The 22,293-nt window shown below is 46.1% G+C and overlaps 1 protein-coding gene across 8 annotated transcripts in view; it reads left to right on the forward strand.

The window, feature by feature from the left end:
• The window catches only part of LOC130376319 (microtubule-actin cross-linking factor 1, isoforms 1/2/3/4/5-like), a 113,892-nt gene that overhangs the window by 87,989 nt on the left and 3,610 nt on the right, over positions 1-22,293 (forward strand). For 7 of the 8 annotated variants that reach the window (XR_008893975.1, XM_056583562.1, XM_056583563.1 and 4 more), the window contains 19 exons: positions 850-954; positions 1,301-1,396; positions 1,724-1,849; positions 3,106-3,258; positions 5,843-5,997; positions 6,495-6,621; positions 6,877-7,060; positions 7,624-7,790; positions 8,271-8,449; positions 9,131-9,269; positions 10,031-10,224; positions 10,641-10,800; positions 10,921-11,004; positions 11,112-11,219; positions 11,492-11,590; positions 11,863-11,985; positions 12,167-12,258; positions 12,388-12,523; positions 14,819-22,267. Coding sequence is in view for 6 of the 8 variants with exons in the window: in XM_056583562.1 (XP_056439537.1) it covers positions 850-954; positions 1,301-1,396; positions 1,724-1,849; positions 3,106-3,258; positions 5,843-5,997; positions 6,495-6,621; positions 6,877-7,060; positions 7,624-7,790; positions 8,271-8,449; positions 9,131-9,269; positions 10,031-10,224; positions 10,641-10,800; positions 10,921-11,004; positions 11,112-11,219; positions 11,492-11,590; positions 11,863-11,985; positions 12,167-12,258; positions 12,388-12,523; positions 14,819-22,267 (9,876 nt within the window). In the remaining 2 variants the exon portion in view is untranslated. The remainder of the gene's footprint in view (positions 1-849; positions 955-1,300; positions 1,397-1,723; positions 1,850-3,105; positions 3,259-5,842; positions 5,998-6,494; positions 6,622-6,876; positions 7,061-7,623; positions 7,791-8,270; positions 8,450-9,130; positions 9,270-10,030; positions 10,225-10,640; positions 10,801-10,920; positions 11,005-11,111; positions 11,220-11,491; positions 11,591-11,862; positions 11,986-12,166; positions 12,259-12,387; positions 12,524-14,818; positions 22,268-22,293) is intronic. The other variant, XR_008893976.1, reaches the window with a different exon arrangement.

Consider the following 22,293-nt stretch of genomic DNA (forward strand, 5'->3'; position numbering starts at 1 on the left):
AGGGCTGGAGGGTGGACGTAAGCGATGATTCAAGGTCAGCTGTTCCTGTGATTGAGTGTGGTCGTCACTGTGGAATAGAGATGTTGGCTCATTGTGATGCCCAGTCAATGTAGTTTAAAGTATTGTGGTTTGAAAATAGTGTAAGGCGGTAAAAGGATGAGAACAGGAGGTTTGGAAAGGCAGAGAACTAAGATAGTAGTTATAGACTGATTAAGTGCATTGTAGTAGCGTATACTTTAATGTAATGATCCTCACTTAGACTGTGTTCGAATGGTCTTTACAATTAATGAACTCTCCCATGAAATAAAATATTACGTGGTCTTGTTTCTGGGGTAAACTCATTAGTCAAGCATTTAAGTGAAGGTAAGAAATTACCTTCACTTACATGCTTGACTAATGAGTTTATGTGTGTATGAGCACTGACTATATCTGCTATTAAATGCTAATTATTATACTGACAAGGATTTTTACTTCATCATGAGGGAAATCAATTTAAACTGTTACTTTAGTAAACCTGTGTGTGTGTGTGTGTGTGTGTGTGTGTGTGTGTGTGTGTGTGTGTGTGTGTGTGTGTGTGTGTGTGTGTGTGTGTGTGTGTGTGTGTGTGTGTGTGTGTGTGTGTGTGTGTGTGTCTGTAGTATATATGTATCAGAGGAAAATATCTAATAATAAAGTTAACGATAAGGAAAGTTCACTCATGCATTTTTTATATTAAAATTAAATATTAATAAAAAAGAAATGCAAACCATGTTGTTTGCAGAGATAACAAGCTTCCTGTCCCTCTTTAACAGCAGCACACAAACATTATCCTACCCTCGGGTCACCCTCTCTTAAATCACCCTCCGGCAGGAAATGAGGTCAGAGCTGGACGAGAAACAGGACATGATGCAAGTGCTCCAGGAAACAGCCGACCGCCTCTGTCAGGAGAACCACCCCGCCAAACAGACTGTAGAGGTGAGGTTGCCTAGCAACAGCCACCCCGCTCCGCTGGGTGCACGAGATGGTGACCTTCACGCACAGGGTCGGGTCTAATATTGTGTGCATAAGTCAGAGTGAATATAAATCCTACTTTATTCCTAAAGTGGAAATTAACAACCTTCATATGGAAATCTCCAAAAGCTTTTGTAGCAATGGATTTAGACACTTGGCATTGAAACATCTATTATTCATTGTGTTTTTTCCCTGTTATTTTGATATGGGTGCACACACTTTTATGGTACCACATGTGATCCCGCAAGCACATTTGGGGACTCTTTGACTATTCTTCATCTGTCTGTCTGTCTGTCTGTCTGTCCCCCAGGCGTACAGCGCGGCCCTGCAGACCCAGTGGCAGTGGGTGAGACAGCTGTGTGTGTGCGTCGAGCAGCATCTCAAAGACAACGCCGCCTACTTCCAGGTAGGACAGCCCAGGGCACTAGGCTCCAGCCAAGGGCACTAGGCTCCAGCCAAGGGCACTAGGCCCCAGCCCAGGGCACTAGGCTCCAGCCCAGGGCACTAGGCCCCAGCCCAGGGCACTAGGCTCGAGCCCAGGGCACTAGGCCCCAGCCCAGGGCCATAGGCTCTATGCCACTTACCACTGCTTATGTGCTAAGAGGCTTTAAGACCATAGTGTCTTGATACCAGAAACAAAATATACTATACAGCATATGATTTTGTCATATGTTGACTCTCTGTGAGTCTCTCTTACTGTGTGCGCTTATTTCTGTGTGTATTCTTTCCTCAGTTTATGAATGAGGTGCGCGACTGTGAGTCGTACCTGCGTCAGCTGCAGGACACCATCAAGAGACAGTACACGTGTGACCGCAACAGCAGACTGGGCAAGCTGGAGGACCTGCTGCAAGACTCTATGGTACGTCCTGCGGTTTCTGTCCTACTCTTACGTTCAAGGGCTGTTCAAGGATCAACAGAGAACTTCTGGGGAAAAAATATTCTCATGCTGTGCACGTCTCGCCTTACCCCGCTGCCTTCAGATCTGTGGTATCGACTGCTGTGCAAAGCCAGCCTTTGGAGTTTCCATGGAACTTCTTATGAATACATAAGAATACAGCAATAAATCCCTCACAGACGTTACTAGAGCTCCTTTAAAGACGAGCCGGTTGAAAGTGAGCGTTGAGGTTCATCTGAAATGATATTGAAGTCTTTAAAGATTCTTTTGTAGACCAGCACTGATTGCTGCTCTCTGCATAGCATGATGTAACTGCAGCTCCTGAATCGTCCTTCTGCCTGAGAAAGTATTAGCCTACTGTTGGGTTATAAAGAACATGGGCTGATAGGCCTGTTTGTCCCTGGTAGCCATGGCAATAGGATGGGTGGTAATCTCTTGTGCTGGAGGATTCTCGCTGAATCATGCCCCCTGTGGTGTCTTAATTAATCGCATCGCACAAACAAACACATGCATGGATGCCTGCACTCACAAAAACACAAACACTTTCTCCCACGCACACATTCTCCATAAACAAACAAACATACACACACACACACACATGGGCACAAGCACACATGCACACGCACACACATACACACTGAACAAATACAAACACACACAAACACACACACGCATGCACACTCACATTGTGGCTCAGAGCAGATGGAACAAATATGAGCAGAGATACGGGCCAGTAGCGCGAGCACATCCCTCAGAGGTGTGTTTGTGAACATGCGTGTGCAGACACATAGGGAGGCCTTCAGCTGCAGTTAATGACGTTTCCAGTCGGTTGCGTTCTAGCTCTCTCTGGGGGGCGCCCCTCTCACCTCTGCACCGCTCGGTAAATCAAGTTCAGGAAGGGAACCAATCTCCTCTGCTCAGCAGGGCTGAAGCTGGGCTGTCACTGCTCTTTCCTCTCCTCGTTATCGTTCCTTTCCATGTTACGAAATCAAATCTCCTTTTTCATCTATCTCCTGATGTGATGGCTTGTTATGCCTCAGGCCTGAAAAATATATATTTTTAAATATGAAATGGTGGGATATGTTATAAAATTAGCATTCATAATATTCTGAAATAAAAGTACCCCTGTATACACTACCTGACTTCCTCATCTGTCTGTGAAAACGTTAACATAACGGGGTGATGGACAGTCCCGCTGACCAATGACACGTGCCCTACAGGAGGAGAAAGAGCAGCTGATAGAGTACCGCAGGTCTGTGGCCAGCCTGGTGGGGCGGGCCAAAGCGGTGGTCCAGCTCCGCCCACGCAGCACCGACACCCCCCTGGGAGCCGCCACGCCCATCAGAGCCATCTGTGACTACCGACAGATAGAGGTGAGGACACACGCACACGCACACACACACCATCTCACACACAACAACACACACACACCAACACACACGCAGACACCATCTCACACATACACACAAACACACACACACCAACACACACCATCACACACACACACACACCAACACACCATCACACACACCACCACGCACACAGTCACCATCACACTACCAAGATAAAAGGCTCACTTCAAAAGCTCAATGAACAGCCTTGCAGCGTTAAGATGTCACGACGGTCCCCTGTTCTATTGGACACGCTGATGCGTTTTGTTCTTCGAGACTTCGTTTCCCAGACCACAGCAGTGCTCATGTCGTTTCGCTGAACAAACTGAAACGAATAGCAGGAACCGTGGTGCGGTTCAGTCATGATTAATGAGAATAGCAGAATTCCATTTGCTAATGTTATTGCTCTTTTTTTTCATGCCAATCTCATACAGCACACATGAAATGGCCCAGCCACACACTTTATATCCCTCCTCTCTCACTCTGTCTCTCTCTCTGTACATCTCTCTCCCTCTATGTGTGTGTGTGTGCTGTGATATCCTCTGGGATTTCCAAAAAACGTTGAATAATGTAGTTGCCACCACCTTGGTGGCTCTTTGGTGGCAGATCGGTGTGTGTCTGTTAGAGCGCTCTCTATTTGAGGTCCTGGTTGGCACGGACACCTGACCGCATCGCAGCGCTTCTATTTTAGTCCCCCACAGTCCCCTCTGACAGTTTGTGCATGGGAAGGGCTGCAGTATGTGGCGGACTATTGGCCAGGTCATCTTTGGCAGTGTTTGTATTCTCAACCATCTAACGCATGATGGGAAAAGCAGGAAGACACCCGGGCTGTGTTGGAGGTAGAGATGCTGTAAGCATGTTAACAGGGTGATGGCTGGGTGTTCCTCCTGCAGTCAAACTGCATAGTCCATCTATCTTTATCTGAAGATAATAAAAAAAATACTTTTCTCCTCCCCTCCTCTTTTTTTTGTGTTCCTTCTCTCCTCTCTCTCTCTCTACATGTCCTCGTGGTCATCTTCTACCTCGGACTATCCCGCCCCCCCCCCCCCCCCCTGCCCCTTCTCTTCCCCTCCCTCCTCTGTCCTCCTCTTCCTCTCCTCTGTCGGCTGGGTTTGGCAAGACTGACATTCAGGTATAGCTGTCTTCTCCCTCTCTCACCTCAGACCCCGCTCTCACACGCTGCACACTCCGCACACTCAGGGCTAGCATGAGATAGCACCGAGGGCTAAGTGTCATTCAGGATACATATAGAGGTATGTAGGGAGGGACATAAGGTCAGATGATGGGGGCAAGGGGGCATTTAGAGACATACGTTAGCGTTCTATAGAGAGTGGATGCTTAAAACTGGACAGAAAATCAGGGGTCAGGGGTCATTAGGAGAAATCTGTCGATGATGTAAGATCATTTCCGTTGGACAATGGGGATTTTTAACAGATGTAATAATAAAGAGATGCTTATTCACATGTTTAATGCTGTCAGACATTTGGGGGTCTTTCCCATTGTTAGTAAAGACCATTCGTCAGTTGGGGCAGGCTGCTTATAGTTAACCTAAGTTAAGCTGAGCTAAGAGAACTGAAGCGACCTGAATTCAGACTCTGAGGCTTTCGGGCAAATAGCCTTCTTTAAGACATCTTTAAGCTTTAATGTCCATTTCATATGCTGTACGTGCACTTCTTTGCATTATTCAAATGTGTGAGGGGCTTCTGTGTGCGTGCATGTGTGCTCGCGTGCAGAGGGATGAGGTGAGAGAAGAAGAAGCGGGTGGGTGGGGAATGGAGATCCTGTCTATCTTATCTCCGCGCCACCTTGAAAGTCTTCCCCGCTATTACTGCTTTTCTTTATGCTTCTTTCTTATTTTTTCTAGATTTACACACTTATGTATGCTAGATTTCTAATCTAATTACTAATTCTAATTGAGTCAAGATTATATTTGACAGCTGGGCTTCTGAAACACATTCAATCAAAAATGTGTTTTGTTGAAATATGTTCTTGCTTGTTATTGGAGCAACCATAGTATTTGTGTGGCACCATTCTTCTACCTATTGCTTTCCCACTAACCAAATTAAAATCGTTAACCAATGCAATGTTAACAATAAGTGCCATTATCTAATCGTGGCTTTGTGATTTTGTTTTACATGTTTCTGTTGTCATTGTCGTTTTTTTCCTCAACTTTCCAACTCTCTTCGCTCCTTCAAACTCGTCTGTCGTGTCCTCTGCTCTTTCCCCGTCGGCATCTCACCATCTTCTGCTGTTGCTCCTGTTGTCGCTGTCTTGTGAAAACATCTCTCCACCTCAAACCAACTTGTTATTATTCCTTCTGGTCTTTCTCTCCCGTCTATTCTTCTCTCCTCCCACGACCCATTTCTGTCCCTCCACCTCTCCTCCACCCTCCCCCATGTGTCCCGCCCACCCATGAACATCCTGTCTCCCCCATCTTTTCTCCCCCTTCTCCTCTGATCTCCCCCGTTTCTTCTCTAATTTCTCTATCCCTTCCTCTCTCCCTTCTCCCCCTCTTTACCCTCTCTGTGTCTCTCTATGTCTCTCTCCCGTCCCTCTCTCCCCACAGATCACTATATCCCGTGGGGAGGAGTGTGTGTTGGAGGACAACTCCCAGAGGACCAAGTGGAAGGTGATCAGCCCCAGTGGGAACGAAGCCATGGTCCCCTCGGTGTGTTTCACCGTCCCCCCTCCCAACCAGGAGGCCATCGACACCGCCAGCAGGTACTGTAGTACACACTGTTACTCTGCTGCACTCCACTCTGTACTACTCTGTTCATGCTGCAGTAATTAACGTTGTTCTGATCTTCTTACCCCTACTCTACTCTATTCAGTTATATTATACTCAGTTATAAAATACTCTGTTCTATTTGACAATACTCTGCTCTACTTTGTTCTACTCGACTCTTCTCAACCTGCTTATAGTTTGTACTACTCTGTTTATCTACTTTCCTCTTCTGCACTCTACATTACTCCACTCCATATTACTCGACTCATCTACATCACTACTCTATTTTGCCACAATATTTTTTTCATCTACTTTCTACTTCTAAACTCCACATTACTCTTTATTACTCGAAAGCAATATCCCTTCTCTATTCCGCTTCATCTACTTTACTCCACTCTGCTCTGCTCTAAGCTACGGTTTGTGATCGCACCATGTCCGGCGAACAGTGTATCAGTGTCTGAACCCCTCTGTCCGCCCGTCCGTCGGTCCGCAGGATGGAGCAGATGTATCAGAAGGTGATGTCCCTGTGGCACCAGCTGCACATGAACATGAAGAGCGTGGTGTCCTGGCACTACCTGACCAAAGACCTGCGCACCGTGTCCGCCTGGAGCCTCGACACTGTGAGGACAATGATCCAACAAAAACAACCAATATAGATACAAATAAGAAGTACAGAATCTCTGGATGCTACCATCAAGAGTATTGTTTTAATGGTGCGCTTACTAAATGTACATTCCAATCACCCCGGTCGCCCCCATTCCTCCCCCTGTCTCCCCCCTTTATTCTATCTTCCCTTTTCTCCCTCTAACCCCCCTTCCTACACCTGTCTCCCCCTCCTCCCCCCCCTGTCTCCCTGTCTCCCCCTGCTGGTCCAGATGCGCTCCCAGTCTCCGCCGGAGCGGGACCAGGCCCTGGATGAGCTGGAGTCCCACCTGGCGGACTTCCTGTCGGACAGCAAGGAGAGCGCTCTGTTCACGCCCGCCGAGAGGTCGGACCTGGAGAAGGAGGCCCAGCAGGCCCAGAAACACTGCCAGGACCTGCTGCTCAACATGGAGACCGGTAGGGAAATATACATGGATACACACGCACACAAACACTCACTCACTCACACACATGTGTCATGGATGGTATGATTGCTGCGTCTGTAACTTTTTTCTCTCTGTCTCTCTCTCTGTCTCTCTCTCTCTCTGTCCCTATGTCTCTGTCTCTCTCTGTCTCTCTCTCTCTCTCTCTCTCTCTCTCTGTCTCTCTCTCTCTGTCTCTGTCTCTCTCTCTCTCTGTCTCTCTGTCTCTCTCTCTCTCTCTCTGTCTCTCTCTCTCTCTCTCTCTGTCTCTGTCTCTGTCTCTGTCTCTGTCTCTCTCTCTCTCTCTCTCTCTCTCTGTCTCTGTCTCTGTCTTTGTCTCTCTCTGTCTGTCTCTCTCTGTCTCTCTCTCTGTCCCTCTGTCTCTGTCTCTCTCTGTCTCTCTCTCTCTCTGTCTCTGTCTCTCTCTCTCTCTGTCTCTCTGTCTTTGTCTCTCTCTGTCTGTCTCTCTGTCTCTCTCTCTGTCTCTCGATCTCTGTCTCTCTATCTCTGTGTGCCTCTGTGTGTTTATCCATCCTTCCTCTCCTACCCCCGCTGCAGTGGAGAAGGACGAGTCAGTCTCCCGGTCCTACCTGTCTGAGCTGCGTGACATCAGCCTCCACCTGGAGGACGTGGAGCGCAGGCTGACCCGGGCCATCCAGACCCCGCCCCTCAGCCACCTGTCAGGGGACGGCGCGGACGGCACCGCCAGGATCACCGAGCAAGAGGTGGGTGTTAGTTTAGTCTGTTTGTCAGAGACATTGTGCAAATAGGCATTGGTCTTAATGAGAAGAGCTGCATTATATGGGGTTACAGCATTTATAGTGAGTCAGGGGCTTCCCCTGCTGGTTGTAAAGGGGAATGACAGGCTGTGTCAAGTGACGTACATCTATATGAAGCCAATTCTAACATTCAAATAAGTGATTGACAATTTTAAACATAAGTAAAATCACTCCTACTAAGTGCTTAATAAATATGCCAATATGTACAATTTGTATTTTATTTTGAGGAAAGAGTCCTAAAAGAATATAATATAATAAAAACTACCAGTCATTTATTAGTTACATTTATATTCAACAAAAGAGAAACCATACAGGATATTCTTCAACCAAAACTACATTTAGAAAAGGTTTAGCGTTCCCATAGCCTCATGGATAACCACTGTTTGTGGACCTCCTACCTCCCTCCCCCGATTCCCCCCCACCCAGAAGATGCAGGCGGAGCTGGAGGCTCTGCAGTCCAGCGTGGGGGAGGTGTCCCGCCGCTGCGTGGGCTTCTTCCAGGACAAGCCCACCTCCTCCAGCGTCCCGGCCATGCGCTCCGAGCTCAGCCAGGCTGTGGAGAAGATGGACAAACTGTACAACCTCTCCCACGTCTTCCTGCAAAAGTCAGTGCACTGCTGTCAGGGTAGCACACACTGTTATGGGTGATGGAGGTGGTGTTATTGTTAATGTCGTCTTGGTGGATTGGTTCATTTGGTGAAAGAAATTACAGAAATTACGATAATAAAAAGGACATAAAAATACATTACAAATTGAAATCGGCAGTGAACTCATGATGTGATGCAATTCCGATACGATATTTATACTAGTGTAAATATTGTGATCCAGATATTATGGTTTTTTTTAATTTGATTTTATGTTTTGCGTAGTATTCGGTTGTAGTTTTATGGTTATAACCTTGGATTTTAGATTCTTCACGCCTGTTGGTGTCCTCTGTTTTCTTTTATATGAAAGTGGCTGAATAGAACAGAACCTAGATCAGCCATATGTTAGTTCAATACAGCGCCCCCTGCAGGATGGTACATCTTAATGTTTCCACTAAGATCAAATGATGACTCTGACTTCCCTATTGAAACAGACGACCCGTTTTATTTTATTTCTTTGTATTGGACAACAAAGTCTAGAGCACCGAAGTTGAGAATCAGTTTTGAGCCAGAGACATCATTATTTTAGCAATAGAATAATATTAGGGCTTTTATTATGATGCCTTATGTCACATGATGTCACGTTTGCCCACTCTTTCTCTTCTGCCAACGCTCACTCTCTGGCTGACCTTTGACCTCCAGGCTGAAGACGGTGGACGTTCTGATGAGCCGGCTGGGGGACACGGAGGAGGTGGTCCGCAAGTACGAGAGCAGACTGAGCGACGAAGACACCGTCCCCGCCGACACCACCGCCATGCAAGTCCTGCAGGAGCAGCTAGCGGTGAGGGACACACTCACTCACTCACGCACAGAAGGAAGTGTTAGCTTACAAGCTTAGAATGTTTCAAACTGTTAACACTCTTGCACAAACTCACAGACTCTACATACCCCACGAACAAGAACTACTCAGACCAAGGAAAAAAGCCATCAAACCAAATTTTCCACCACTTAATACTCTGTCTCTGCCCCGTTATTCTCCACTCACGTCTCTAAAATCATCTAATCTAAGAGGCAGAGCATTTTTCATAATCAAATCTAAACCTAAAATGCGTTTTCATCCTTTCCTGGGCTCCTCCTAGCCTAGGAATCAGACGAAGCTTGTGTGCTCATGTTTCATCTGCTCTGCAGATAAGGTCTGGCTCCCCTCCCATACAAAACGATTTCCGATAGACTGACAAAACACAACCGTCTATCTAATATGAGACGCTATAAATGCAATGACATTTTCAACAACAACAACAACAACTGAGATGGCTGCCACTGATTCAACATTCTGTTGAATCCGCTACAGACGCTATCAAATGAACTGGACGGTATACTTTCACTAAAATAAGAACCAACCACTGTTTGTTCGTTACCGTGAACAAACCGTGTACCATGCCGACCGGTCGAAGCTCTCTCCCGAGTGCTGGCTGGGAAACCCTGTGTGCCCTGATTAGTGAATGCACCACAGGTGTTCTGCCCCATCCTGCCCCAGAGTTCAATCCACCTGACTCGGGACACACCCCCTAATCCTCTCCCCCTCCTCCCCTCTATGTGTAGTCGTGGCAGGGGGAGCTGAGCGCACAGGACGGCGTGCTCCGCTCGCTGCAGGCCGAGGTGGAGCGGGCGAGGGAGGCGGGCTCCCAGCTGGCCCGGCTCCACCCGGACCGCAGCTCGGAGCTGGAGCGCTACCAGGAGAGGGCCAATCAGATGGCAGAGAGGTGGAGCAACGTGGAGCGGCAGATGGAGACACGGTGAGCAGGGGGAGGCAAGGCAGGAAGGAAGGGAGGGGACACCTGGTCGAAGGGAGGGACGCTACGAGCCAGGGTAGTCTGAGTGCCAAGGTTTTTTTTGACTCTAGGCCAAAAGGTTCTGGGTTTGATCCCCAATGATCCATACTTATTGGATCCTTGAGGAAGATTCCCAATATCTACCTGCTACTTAATGATCTGTATCGGACTATTATCGGTATCTGCATTCACTTTCTAACCCCTACCTGCTCCTTAAAGCCCTCTATCTGTGGTGAATGCCTAACCCTTACCTCCTCGTTCATGCCCTCTCTCTGTATTGAATGTCGAGCCCCTAGCTGCTCCTTAAAGCACTTTATCGGTACTGTGTGTCTTTGTATAAGAGTATCTCCTAACTGGTGGGCTGGTACATGTTGTTCCAGGCGTGCTGACCTGGAGGTCCTGGGCTCGTCCCTGCAGCAGTACAAAGACGGCCACTCAGGCCTCATCAGCTGGATCGAGGAGACCACAGAGAGACAGGAGAACACACAGCCGGGCCAGATGGACAGCAAGGCCCTGTCGGAACAACTGGCTCAACAGACGGTCTGTATCAGGGCGGACAAGCAGCAACGTCACAAAACAAATGCTGTTCTTGGTTCAAATCAATGTTTGTGATGTTTTTCTAGTGTTTTATGTTTAGTTTTTTTTTTATTCCATCCCTAGGCCTTGGTAGTTGAGATCGAGGCGAACCAGACCAAACTAGACCAGTGCCAAATTAACGCCAAACAGTACTGTACCTCAGTCAAGGTGTGTATCTGCTTCACCAAACAAAATCATTTCTACTTGCTCATAGTGAACTATGATGAAGTATACTAAGTGTTCTAAATGTCTCTCCACTCTGTGTGTTTTTGTAGGACTATGAGCTTCAGTTGATGACCTACCGAGCCTTCGTGGAATCCACCCACAAGTCCTCCCTCAAGAGGAGGAGGATGCACTCCTCCTCAGATGCCATTTCTCAAGAGGTAAGGAAAACGACGAGGGACAAAAGGCCAACGCAAACTTGCCCCTCGACATTACCAGTTGCTAAGCCTATTCCTTTCTAGAATTCCATTCATTACGTTTCTTTTCTTGTACACAATTTCATTGTTTTATGATGAATGATATGATAAATGAGCCTTAATTCAACTGTCTCTCTGTCGCTTTTTCTCACAATTTCTCTATGCCGATATGTCTGCCTGAATGTATTCACCATTTAAGTTAATGAATGCATGCATTTGTCTGCTTGTGTCTGTAGTTCATGGACTTGCGGACACGCTACACCGCCTTGGTTACCCTGACAACGCAACACGTCAAGTACATCAGCGATGCTCTGAGGAGAATAGAGGAAGAAGAGGTTTGCACTTTTAGTTGTTTAATATTTCCCCATCTGTGATTTTTACATGCGCCTACATTTTTGCATTTTTACTTTCGAGGTCTTTGTACATATATTGCCTCTTTGCTGATTTCCCTCTATCGCCCCTCTCATTATACTATACCGTCTCTGTCGTGTGTGTGTGTGTGTGTGTGTGTGTGTGTGTGTGTGTGTGTGTGTGTGTGTGTGTGTGTGTGTGTGTGTGTGTGTGTGTGTGTGTGTGTGTGTGTGTGTGTGTGTGTGTGTGTGTGCAGAAAGAGGTGGAGGAGGAGATGCAGGCCAGGGTGGGCCCGGTCTCAGATCTTCTGGGCTGGGTGAAAGGTCTCCAGGGGCGGAGTCTTGGCCCCAACGCTGAGTCCTCATTGGCTGCTCAGCAGGTACTGTTATATGTTCTCTATAAATACATTTTATTTGATGCATTACAAATGAACGTATTACAGAAAATTGACCATGTATTTTCCTTTCCATTACATGGTATTCCATACAAAATTTACCAAAATTGATTTTAGGAAATTAGCAATGCTCCTGAAATGAGAGTTTTATATTTTCTGTTTTCAGGCCGTCACAGAACAACTCTCCGCTAGGAAGGAGGAGGTCGCTGAAGCCATCAGGAGCACCCAGGTGTTCCTACAATCTAAACAAGCCAGCAAGTAAGACACACAAACTCACGCCCACTTACTCACTCGACTCACTCAACTCACTCACACACAGAAGAACACAGAGCTCCCGGGCCCTTAAGTCCTCATATTAACCCGGGGGCCCCTGTGTTTCCTGTCCAGGTTGTCCCCAGAGGAGAGTGCCCGGGTCAGGGCCCAGCTGGAGGAGCTGACTTCCACCTACAGCCAGCTGTGTGACAGCTCCAGCCAGCAGCTCCAAAAGATGGAACACCAACTGGCCAAGGAGGAGGAGGAGAAGGTAAAAAAGACAGAGAGAACCCGACACTACTACAAACGAGTCGGAGGGAATTGGGCTGGGCAAGGTGGAGGAAGGGGTGGGGGTCGGATACAGGGGGGAGACGGGGGGGTGGGTGGATGAACAGCACACATAGATCTAAAGGTTTGTGGGAAAAGAAGGTGTCTCCGCCTGTCCAGAAGGAATAGAACTTCAGAACTGTGTTTTATTTTCATGCAAGCTTTCGAAAACAACCTGCAGTCACGCTGATGTTTGTCTGCACAACAACGTCGCCACTTCAGCCGCGTGGCTTCTCTGAAGTGTGCTCGCCATCCGAGAATGAGAGGGTGTGTGTGATTGTTTGCGAAGACCGTTTGAATACTGTATATAACGAATCGCATGATGTGTTTGTATTGCTCGACCGCTGTATGTTATGACATCAGCATCAAACCGGCAATTGTGGAGTTGGTTTGATTTGGCTCCTCCGACCCTTTTCAGACACCAGTCCACTAAACCATCCACAAATTCAATCAGTAATTCACTTTATTTATCACATACTAAGCTGAGGTAACCAGTAGGAGCAATTGTTTTCATGTATTCATTGAATATATTTAAATTTTCATTTCAGTGACGATTTTCTATCAAAATCAATTTTGCAAAGAAAATGCTTTTAGCTCATTTTTTTGAAAGAATCACATGTGGACACAGGATGCATTGGACTGGGCTGTCTGAACTGGGTCGTAGCACGGAGCTTTGTTTTATCACAGCTCCAGAATGTATGCATCTCTCATCTTCTCATGTCACGAAACCCTTCACCCTTCACACGGCCACCGTCATCTTCATCACCTCACTATCGTCGTCGTCACCATCATCATTATCCTCATCGTCATGAAACACATCTGCGCTAACATGGCTAATCTGTGGTCTTTGTGGTGCATCAGTAGGGTAGTGCTGCCATGCTAGCAGTTATAGCTGTAGAACCCTAATTTGGTTTGGGGGTGACATTTCTGCTGTGTCGCTCGCTTAAGGATGCGCTAAAACGTTATTGGTTAACCGTTTAACATTTTGTTGTAGTTGTAGTAGTAGTAATAGTAGTAGTAGTAGTACGAGCAACATCATACATGTTCCATTAGTTTCACTTTTTTGTGTGTAAACATTGTAGATCTCATACAATCACTGCTGTGATATTCCATCATTTTGATGTTTGGCATGAGATGATTACAGCATTAAAAGTCAAAGTCAGCTTAAATTATGGTAACAGATATTTAATAGTTGTTTGCTTGTGGGCAAGAATGCAGGCTGTGTGTGTGTGCAGATGTCTGTTTAGCTCAATTTGTTGGACTTATTAGGCCAAGCAGTGGTGTGGATTTCAGGATGACTTTCCTGTTTTCCAGTTTCAATGCTTGTTAACATGAATACCTCAAAACGCCCCGTCGTGTGAACGGCGGGTCCATTAAAAAATGCTCTTATTCCCCGAGAAACAGAAGGTTTAGATTTTCAAGGTGTGTTTAGGCTGGAAGTGCACCAGAGGCCTGCTGTGCAACGTACTCACATCACCGTTTTGAGCATGATGTGTCCAGATCACGAGTGTGTGTGTTTGTGTGTATGAGCGTATGTGTCTGTGTTTTGTTTGTGCTAATGCTCTAATGCAAATTATTCATGTGTGAAACTTTAAACCAGCATTTTGCTTGAAAACCACTAACAGCGGCCATTGGAGATTCCCAGAGGACATCTGAGTTCAAACCAGAAATGGAGTAAATGCTGTAGTCATCTTGAATGAGTTGTTAGACAGTACATTAGTATTGGGTTATGAGTTATAAGGTTCAGGTCAAAGGTACAATACCGCATGCAGACCGCTTACTTCTCACCTGTTGCGCCTCGCTCTACCAAGCACAGGGCTGCCCACGATAAGGTAAGTGTGGCTCGCCCTCTCTCTCTCTCTCTCTCTCCCTCTCTCTCTTTTACAGTATCAAACCGGATTTACTTTCCCTCACCTGCTGAGGTTTTTGTTTTCGTTTATCTTTCTTGCTTTTTATTTCTGTTTGTTGCATAGCTGTGCATGCTTAGTGCTATTTGTGCGTATGATTTAATAAACGTGAAGAAATTGTAGCTATATGTCAGCTATAAGTGTGTGTTGATGCATTTTTTTCTTGTAATTCTAAACATATGGTGGTGGGCTTACAACTTTTTAGATTACTCTTCTCTGCTAAATTATTATATTTAATTAATTCTAGATTCACATTGAAATATTTTCCAAATTTATTATACCTCGAGATTCTAGTATACATGGATTGATTGCAGTTTTTTCCATTTTCACAGAAACAAACTGTTATTGCTGGAATCATCGACATGGGATCCATGGAAATCTTCTCAGTGTTCAGTGCAGCCCAGTGCGGGCTCATTGACCAGGAAACCTGCCGCTTCCTACTGGAAGCCCAACTCATCTCTGGTGGGCTCCTCCAGCCTCCCTCCCCTCAAAGCCTCTCATTGGAGCACGCCTTGGCCCAAGGAATGATAGACAACCACACCAGCCAATCGTTATCTTACTTGGAAAGGGCCTTGCATCTGGTGAATGAGACAAAATCAAAAGAGGGAGAGAAGCAATGTCTCCTGCCAGTGGCTATAGCCTTGGAGGAAGGAGTTATCAGTGAGCACTTGGGGCTCCATATTCTAGAGGTCCACATGAATACAGGAGGCTTGAGATATCCCAGTGGAGAATTGGTCGATTTGGACACTGCCTTAGACCAGGGTCTTTTGCCTTCAAGAATCTACATTAAGCTCCAATCCCAGCTCCAATGTAGGGAGCTTATTGACCCAAATACTGCAGAAAGGTTAAGCCTGTCTGAGCTACAGCAACGCTGTATAAGTCATGAAGAGTCTGGCCTTCATCTCCTGCCGGTCAAACAGCAATCTGAAAGAACCGTCTCCCTACGTTCTGGAAGAAAAGTGGGCATCTTCCGCGCCAGCCAAGAAGGTCTTGTGGACCAAAATGTTACTGTGAGGCTACTTGAAGCTCAGCTATTTGCTGGCGGTATTGTTGACCCACGTTCTGGACATCGTCTAATCCTTGATGAGGCTCTTAGCCAAGGATTGATGCATCAGGATCAGGCATGCACTATACTGGCTCGGCAGCTCCAAACTGGGGGAATACTGGACCCTCGCAGCGGTGAGCGTCTAGGCTTGGACGAATCTCTCTGCAGGGATCTTCTGTCTCCTTCTTTAGCTCTCTTGGTACTTGAGTCCCTGCAGTCCTTCATGGGGATGCTGTGGCCAGAATCTGGAGAACTAGTGCCCATCGCAGAGGCCCTACAGCAGGGAGGCGTCTCAGAAGATCTGGCGAGAAATGTCCTGGGGCAACGTCATGTTGTTGGAGCCTTGTATGATGTAGGAGCACTTCACTTGGTACCTCTCAGCCAAACATCTGAAAAAGCCCTGGATCTCAGTGTGGCCAAAGTCCTAAGCAAGATCCATATCCCTGATGTTCTCCCCAGTACACCATCGAGTCCTCCATCTACGAATCGCATCAGCTGGTGTTCCACCAGCTCATCTCCTTCTCCATCCTCACAACCACCTGCTTCCCTAACTACAGGGCATGTCTGGGACTCTACTCCAATGGATTCTAGCGAAACACAAGAACAAGCAAAGCATGTGTTACTTTCCCATCTGATGACTCACAGCTATGTTGATGTCCATTCTGGGAAACGCCTTGTGCTTCTAGATGCAGAGCTTGTGGAGTTGGTCAAGGCTACTGGGCTGTCATGTGCAGACACTTCTCCTGGATATCAAGTTCAGGAGGAAGGAAGTAGTTTGATCGCTGGTTCAATGCAGACCATAGGGAGTATCAGAACACTAGTATATAGTGCTGAGGGAGAGAAAGAGGAAACAGCGGAAGTTGTAAAGACAAGCTGTCAAGCAATCCCAAAGGTTGTCCTCTCCAGTGAAATCATTGAACGAAAAGGCAGAACTAGTCAAGAAAGTAAAAATGGTGTAGGTGACAGAGCATTGCAGCAAACATCCAATCAGAAAATAGAGCCAGCAATCGGGGGGAAAGGTGAGAAAAAAATTGAAAATGTCACCGCAAAAGGTGAAATAGAAATAGCTCCTCGTTCAGAGAATTCTGCAGGAAAACCTCTAAGTCAGCAGGTAAACAAGTCAGATCAACACAAAGTGCGTAATAAAGAAGGTAGCTCACCTTCAAAACAAGCAGACACTTCACCATCCATTAACCAAGACAATGCAACTTCTTCTGTAGTAAATACAGAAAGAGTCTATGCTGAGTTAGAACAAGATCTAGCCATCGTAGAAAGTTCTAAAACTATAGATTCAGCAGGCTCCCAAGCAGTAAGATCTATGGGATATGCTCAAATTGTCCAAAAGTCGGACTTCGATTATAAATCACAGTTTATTAACCGTAGCTCAGAGACAAATAAAACGGAGGAGGAAGCTGAGATGGAAAGGTTAACCATAGAGCTTAAACAGGGTGGCCTCCTGACAGAGGAAGGAGACAGGCTGCTCCCAGATGAGGCTGTAGCCCAGGGAATCCTCCCAGGCCAAACTGCAGTTAAACTCATGTCTCAAGCCGGTCTTTTTGGTGGATTCCTAGATGCCACTAGTGGTGAGTTACTCAGTTTAGAGGACGTAATGCAGGAAGATCTTCTTGATGAAGACCTAATGTGGAGTGTTCTTAAGTCTGATAAAAGCCTATCTGGTGTAGTGGACATTGACAAAGGAAATGTCTGTGGGTTGAGGGAGGCAGCTCAGAAAGGCTTGATCGACTCCAACACTGCTTCTCGCCTTCTGGAAGCCCAGGTGCTCTCTGGGGGAATTGTTGATTTAAATAGGGATGAAAAAGTGTCAGTAACCCTCGCAGCCAACCTGGGTCTGATCGAGGAGGATCAGAAAGAATCACTAGAGGCATTAGAAAATGCTTACAAGGGAAAGGCCACAGAACCACAAACGGCAATTGCCAAAGCCACAATCCAACTACAGATGGAAGGCATTGTTGACCCTGAATCTCGGTCTCCTGTTCCACTGGAATGCGCCATTCAGAAGGGATTGATTGGTTCAGAGGAGGCTTATCAGGCACTCTCAAAGCAGGTTGCTGAAGGGGGTATTTTACACCATGCTTCAGGAACAAGGTTGTCCGTTTCTGATGCTTTGGAGAGAGGACTGGTGGACCGCTCCCTTGCCCCGGGACTGGAAGAACTGCAGTGTGTCTACAAGGGGAACATCAGCCTTTTGGCACACCCAGAGGCTGCTCTATTCCAAGCTTCAACAGGAGCTATTTACAGCCCAGAATCTGGACGCAAACTGACACTGACGGAGGCGGTTTCCAAGGGTCTGCTTGAGGAAAAAGTGGCCAAGGAAGCTATGGCTTCTGATAGTGTAACTCAAGGAGTAATTGATCCCCAATCCTGTCGTATTGTCCCTTATTCTCACCTAGTACACCAGGGTAAGATAGATCTTAACACAGGAAAACGATTCCTGGAGGTAAAACAATTCAGGGGTATTCAGGATGAGCAAACGGGGGACATCTTAACGTTAAAGCAGGCCATTGCAATTGGCAAAGTTGACCCAGTACCAGCTTTGAGGCTGCTCCAAAGCCAGGCTGACAGTGGTGGGATCATTGATGTCACCAGTGGAGATAGGCTGCCTCTGCCTGAAGCCTCTGAGAAAGGTTTGATTGAGGAGGATATGGCCAGAGAAATTGCCATCAACCAGATCACCAAAGGAGGCCTGATCCATCCTACTACTGGTCAAAGAGTTGCAAATCTTGATGATGCTATCATAGCAGGTCTAATCTCAAGTGAAATGGCCTTTGATATCCAGGAGAGCATGACTTTAGCAGACATAGATGAAGGTGAGGGTAGTTCTACACCAATGGTTTCCTCAAACAGTGCCTACAGCCCTGGTGCGGATTCATCAGTAGCCAGCAACCAGGTAAAATGGTCAAGTGAAAGCTCTCTGTCAACCTCTCCACTCTTAGAGCAGTCAGGGATAGGTTTGGTGTTTAAAGAGGTGGATCAAAAGCAATTGGATTCTTTGACATCAAATCAGTTGAGCTTGTGTGATGCCACTTTAGAAGAAGATACTGTAGAGCAGCCACTTTCTGAGTCTGACTCATCCATTGACCTGCTGGCTAAATTTGCCAGCAATGTTGGGAAAAGGATTCAGCAAGCAATCAATGAGATCAAACCTCAGAAAGCTGAGCTAAAACAGGGGCCAGGTGAGGCATCATCAATAAGGGAAAGACATGCTGTCGGAACACGAAAAGAGAGTGATTATACTGGTATCACCGCAGTATCATCCTACCAGGAATCAGACCCTGAAACATTGCAAGTTGCAGAACAGGTGACTATCACAAGATCAGTGGACCTATCTGTTAGGGCTGACAAGAAAAAGACAAGGCCAGCAGATGTCAGGGTTTTGTCAGAGCATCATGAAGATGAAAATGATGAAAGAATCAAAGACGCAAAAGCAGATGATGTCCGGGAGGAGGGAAAACTCAAGGAAAGCCTAGGTGTAGATGTGCTTTCTCTAAAACAACTAGAACATGAATACACCGAACAATGTGACGAAGCAGGGAAAAGAGAGATTGGAGGAGAATTGGAGGACACAGCTGAAACAATTCTAACAGGAGAGGGAACTGATGTGAAGCATTCAGACCAGAGTTTAACTGCTTCAGATAAAGAGGCCGAAGCCAAAAGCAAGAAAAAGAAGAAGAGCAAGAAGAAAGGCAGGGGAAAGGAAAGTGAAAATAAGCCACTACCTTTAGAGAAAAGCGATAATGTATCGGATATTAAACAAATGGATTCAGAAAATGAAGGGCAGTCTCAAGTCACAAAGTCAATCACAGGTGTTTCGCCATTACCAGTGAAGGTTAAGATATTAGAATCCACCCCCGAAAGAGACCTCCATGTCAAAGATGGAGAACTAAAGATTGATGGGAAGGTTGATGCAGCGGAAGTATCCCTGGTATCTCAAGATGATCAGCAGGCAAATGATAACGGAGGGCAACCAGACATATCAAGAGCTGAAATAGTAAGAAAGCAGATGGAAGAATGCGTAGACAAACAGTATGGCAAGACAGAGATGGGTGTTAGTGTGCAGAAGGGTGCAAAAAGACCGGAAAAGTCAAACCTACCAGACAATGAGAAGGCAGCCCTGATACTGAAGGCAAAGGAGAGCATATTGAAGAAGGTGTTTGAGAAGGGAGTGACAGAAAAGCAAGCAGCTGAAGAGCTGGAGGCACTACGCAAGGAGGTGCACAGGAAGGACATCCAGGCAGGGAATGCCAGAGATGGAAAGATGCAAACTCCTGTGATTAAGATGGAAACTCCCTCGAGAAAGATGGCAACTCCCTTGACTAAGATGGTTGATGTTGAGGGTAGTACTGATGAAGATGATCACAGAAAAATGCCTGATGCTAAGCCAAAGGTGGAATGGAAGGGAGAGACCGGTGGCCGAAAGGAGAACTTGAAAGTGGATGTCAGGGAAGTTGTGGTTGTGGATGAGCCAAATACCACAGATGATTCAAGCTTAGCCCTTAAAGAAGTTAAGACCGTATCAAAAGAGAACGATGATTGTGTTGGTGATATTAAGGAGGGAAAAGATAAAGAGACGGTTTCACCAGACCAGCATAATGAAACCCCCTTGAGAAAGATGGTAACTCCTTTGACTGAGATGGTCGATGTTGAGGGTAGCACTGATGAGGATGATCTCAGAAAACCCCCTGATGCTAAGACAAAGTTGGAATGGAAGGGAGAGACCGGTGGCCGAAAGGAGGAGAACTTGAAAGTGGATGTCAAGGAAGTTGTGGTTGTGGATGAGCCAAATCTCACTGATGATTCAAGTTTAGCCCTTAAAGAAGCTAAGACCGTATCAAAGGAGAAAGATGATTGTGTTGGTGGTGTAAAGGAGGGAAAAGATAAAGAGTCAGTTTCACCAGACCAGCATGAAGAAACCCCCTCGAGAAAGATGGTAACTCCCTTGACAGAGATGGTCGATGTTGAGGTTAGCACTGATGAGGATGATCTCAGAAAACGACCTGATGCTAAGACAAAGGTGGAATGGATGGGAGAGACCGGTGGCCGAAAGGAGGAGAACTTGAAGGTGGATGTCAAGGAAGTTGTGGTTGTGGATGAGCCAAATCTCACAGATGATTCAAGTTTAGCCCTTAAAGAAGCTAAGACTGTTTCTAAAGAGAAAGATGATTGTGTTGGTGGTGTAAAGGAGGGAAAAGATAAAGAGACGGTTTCACCAGACAAGCATAAAGAAACCCCCTCGAGAAAGATGGTAACTCCATTGACTGAGATGGTCAATGTTGAAGGTAGCACTGATGAGGATGATCTCAGAAAATGGCCTGATGCTAAGCCAAAGGTGGAATGGATGGGGAAGACCGGTGGCCGAAAGGAGGAGAATTTGAAAGTGGATGTTAAGGAAGCCTTGGTTGTGGCTGAGCCAAAAATCACAGATGATTCAAGTTTAGCCATCAAAGAAGCTAAGACTTTATCAAAAGAGGCAGATGATCGTGTCAGTGGTGTTAAGGAGGGAAAACAGACAGTTTCACCAGACCAGCATAAAGAGACTAGGCAAGGGAAACGGCACAAGAAAAACAAAAAGTCTAAAATAGCAAAAATTGCAGGCCATGCAGATGCTGCTACAGAAAAGCCATGGACTGATGATGCTGTTCAGGCAGTTGTGACGGCAACAATCTGTACCAAGAAAACAGGAATTAATGTAGAAAGAAAAGCTGATGACCAGAAAGGGGAAAGTTTGAAATATGTGAAGTCAGAGAGTGATGTTGATAGGCCCTCAAGCAGTGATGACACAAACAAGATGGCTTCTTCTACAGTTGATGCCAAAACTACTAATGAAGTTTTACAAAGACCAATCCGTGCATCAGCACCGGCAATAGAGAAGGAAAAGGCTGAGGTTAAGTCTGCCAGGGAAGAATTTAAGGGACCTTTAAAAGTAATTGAAAGTAAGTCTGTTGAAGAAATTAAGGAAGCTTTACAAATGACTGGGAAGCAGTCTGCTGGAGACGAGTTTAAGAGATCCTTACACAGTTCTGTCATTAAGTCTGGTGGAGAAGAAGTAAAGGAACATGTTCAAAAATATGTTTCTGACACTGTAAGGGAGGAAATGAAGGATCCTTTAAAAATGGGTGGGATTAATTCTACAGAGGAAAAATTAAAGGAAGCTTTACAGATGACTGTTGTCAAAGAAATGAAGGAACCTGTACACATAGCTGAAATTAAGTCTGCTACAGAAGAAATGAAGGGACCTTTGGGATTGACTGGGAATCAGTCTGCTGGGGAAGAAGTTAAGAAGCATGTACAAAAAACTGGAATCGACTCTGTAGGGGAGGAAATTAAGGAACCTATACCATTAGCTGGGATGACATCGATTGGGAAAGAACTGAAAGAACATCAACTCAACATTAAAGAGCAACTACACCCTGCAATACCTAGCATTGCTGCAGATGTTTTTGGCACCACTTATGAGGCTGTTGATAACGAATCATATTTACAACCTGATTCTAGATCAGTGGATTCCATGAAACAGGATCCAAACCTAGTTGAAAGTCCTCTTCCAAGTCAGACAGGCAACAAGCCGCATCCAGGGTCTCTTTTACCATCAGAGGAAAATCCCACTGAATCAGAGTTGGCTGAGGTACTAGAGACTGATACGACTACAGAGAGCAGTGGGGAGGGGGAGGAGGACAAGGAAGAAATAAAGATGAAGAAAAAGAAGGGCTCCGCAAAGGTTAGATCTTATTTTTATAATTTTTT

The sequence above is a fragment of the Gadus chalcogrammus genome, chromosome 22 (assembly GCF_026213295.1).
Source record: "Gadus chalcogrammus isolate NIFS_2021 chromosome 22, NIFS_Gcha_1.0, whole genome shotgun sequence".
NCBI classification, from domain to species: Eukaryota; Metazoa; Chordata; class Actinopteri; order Gadiformes; family Gadidae; genus Gadus; species Gadus chalcogrammus.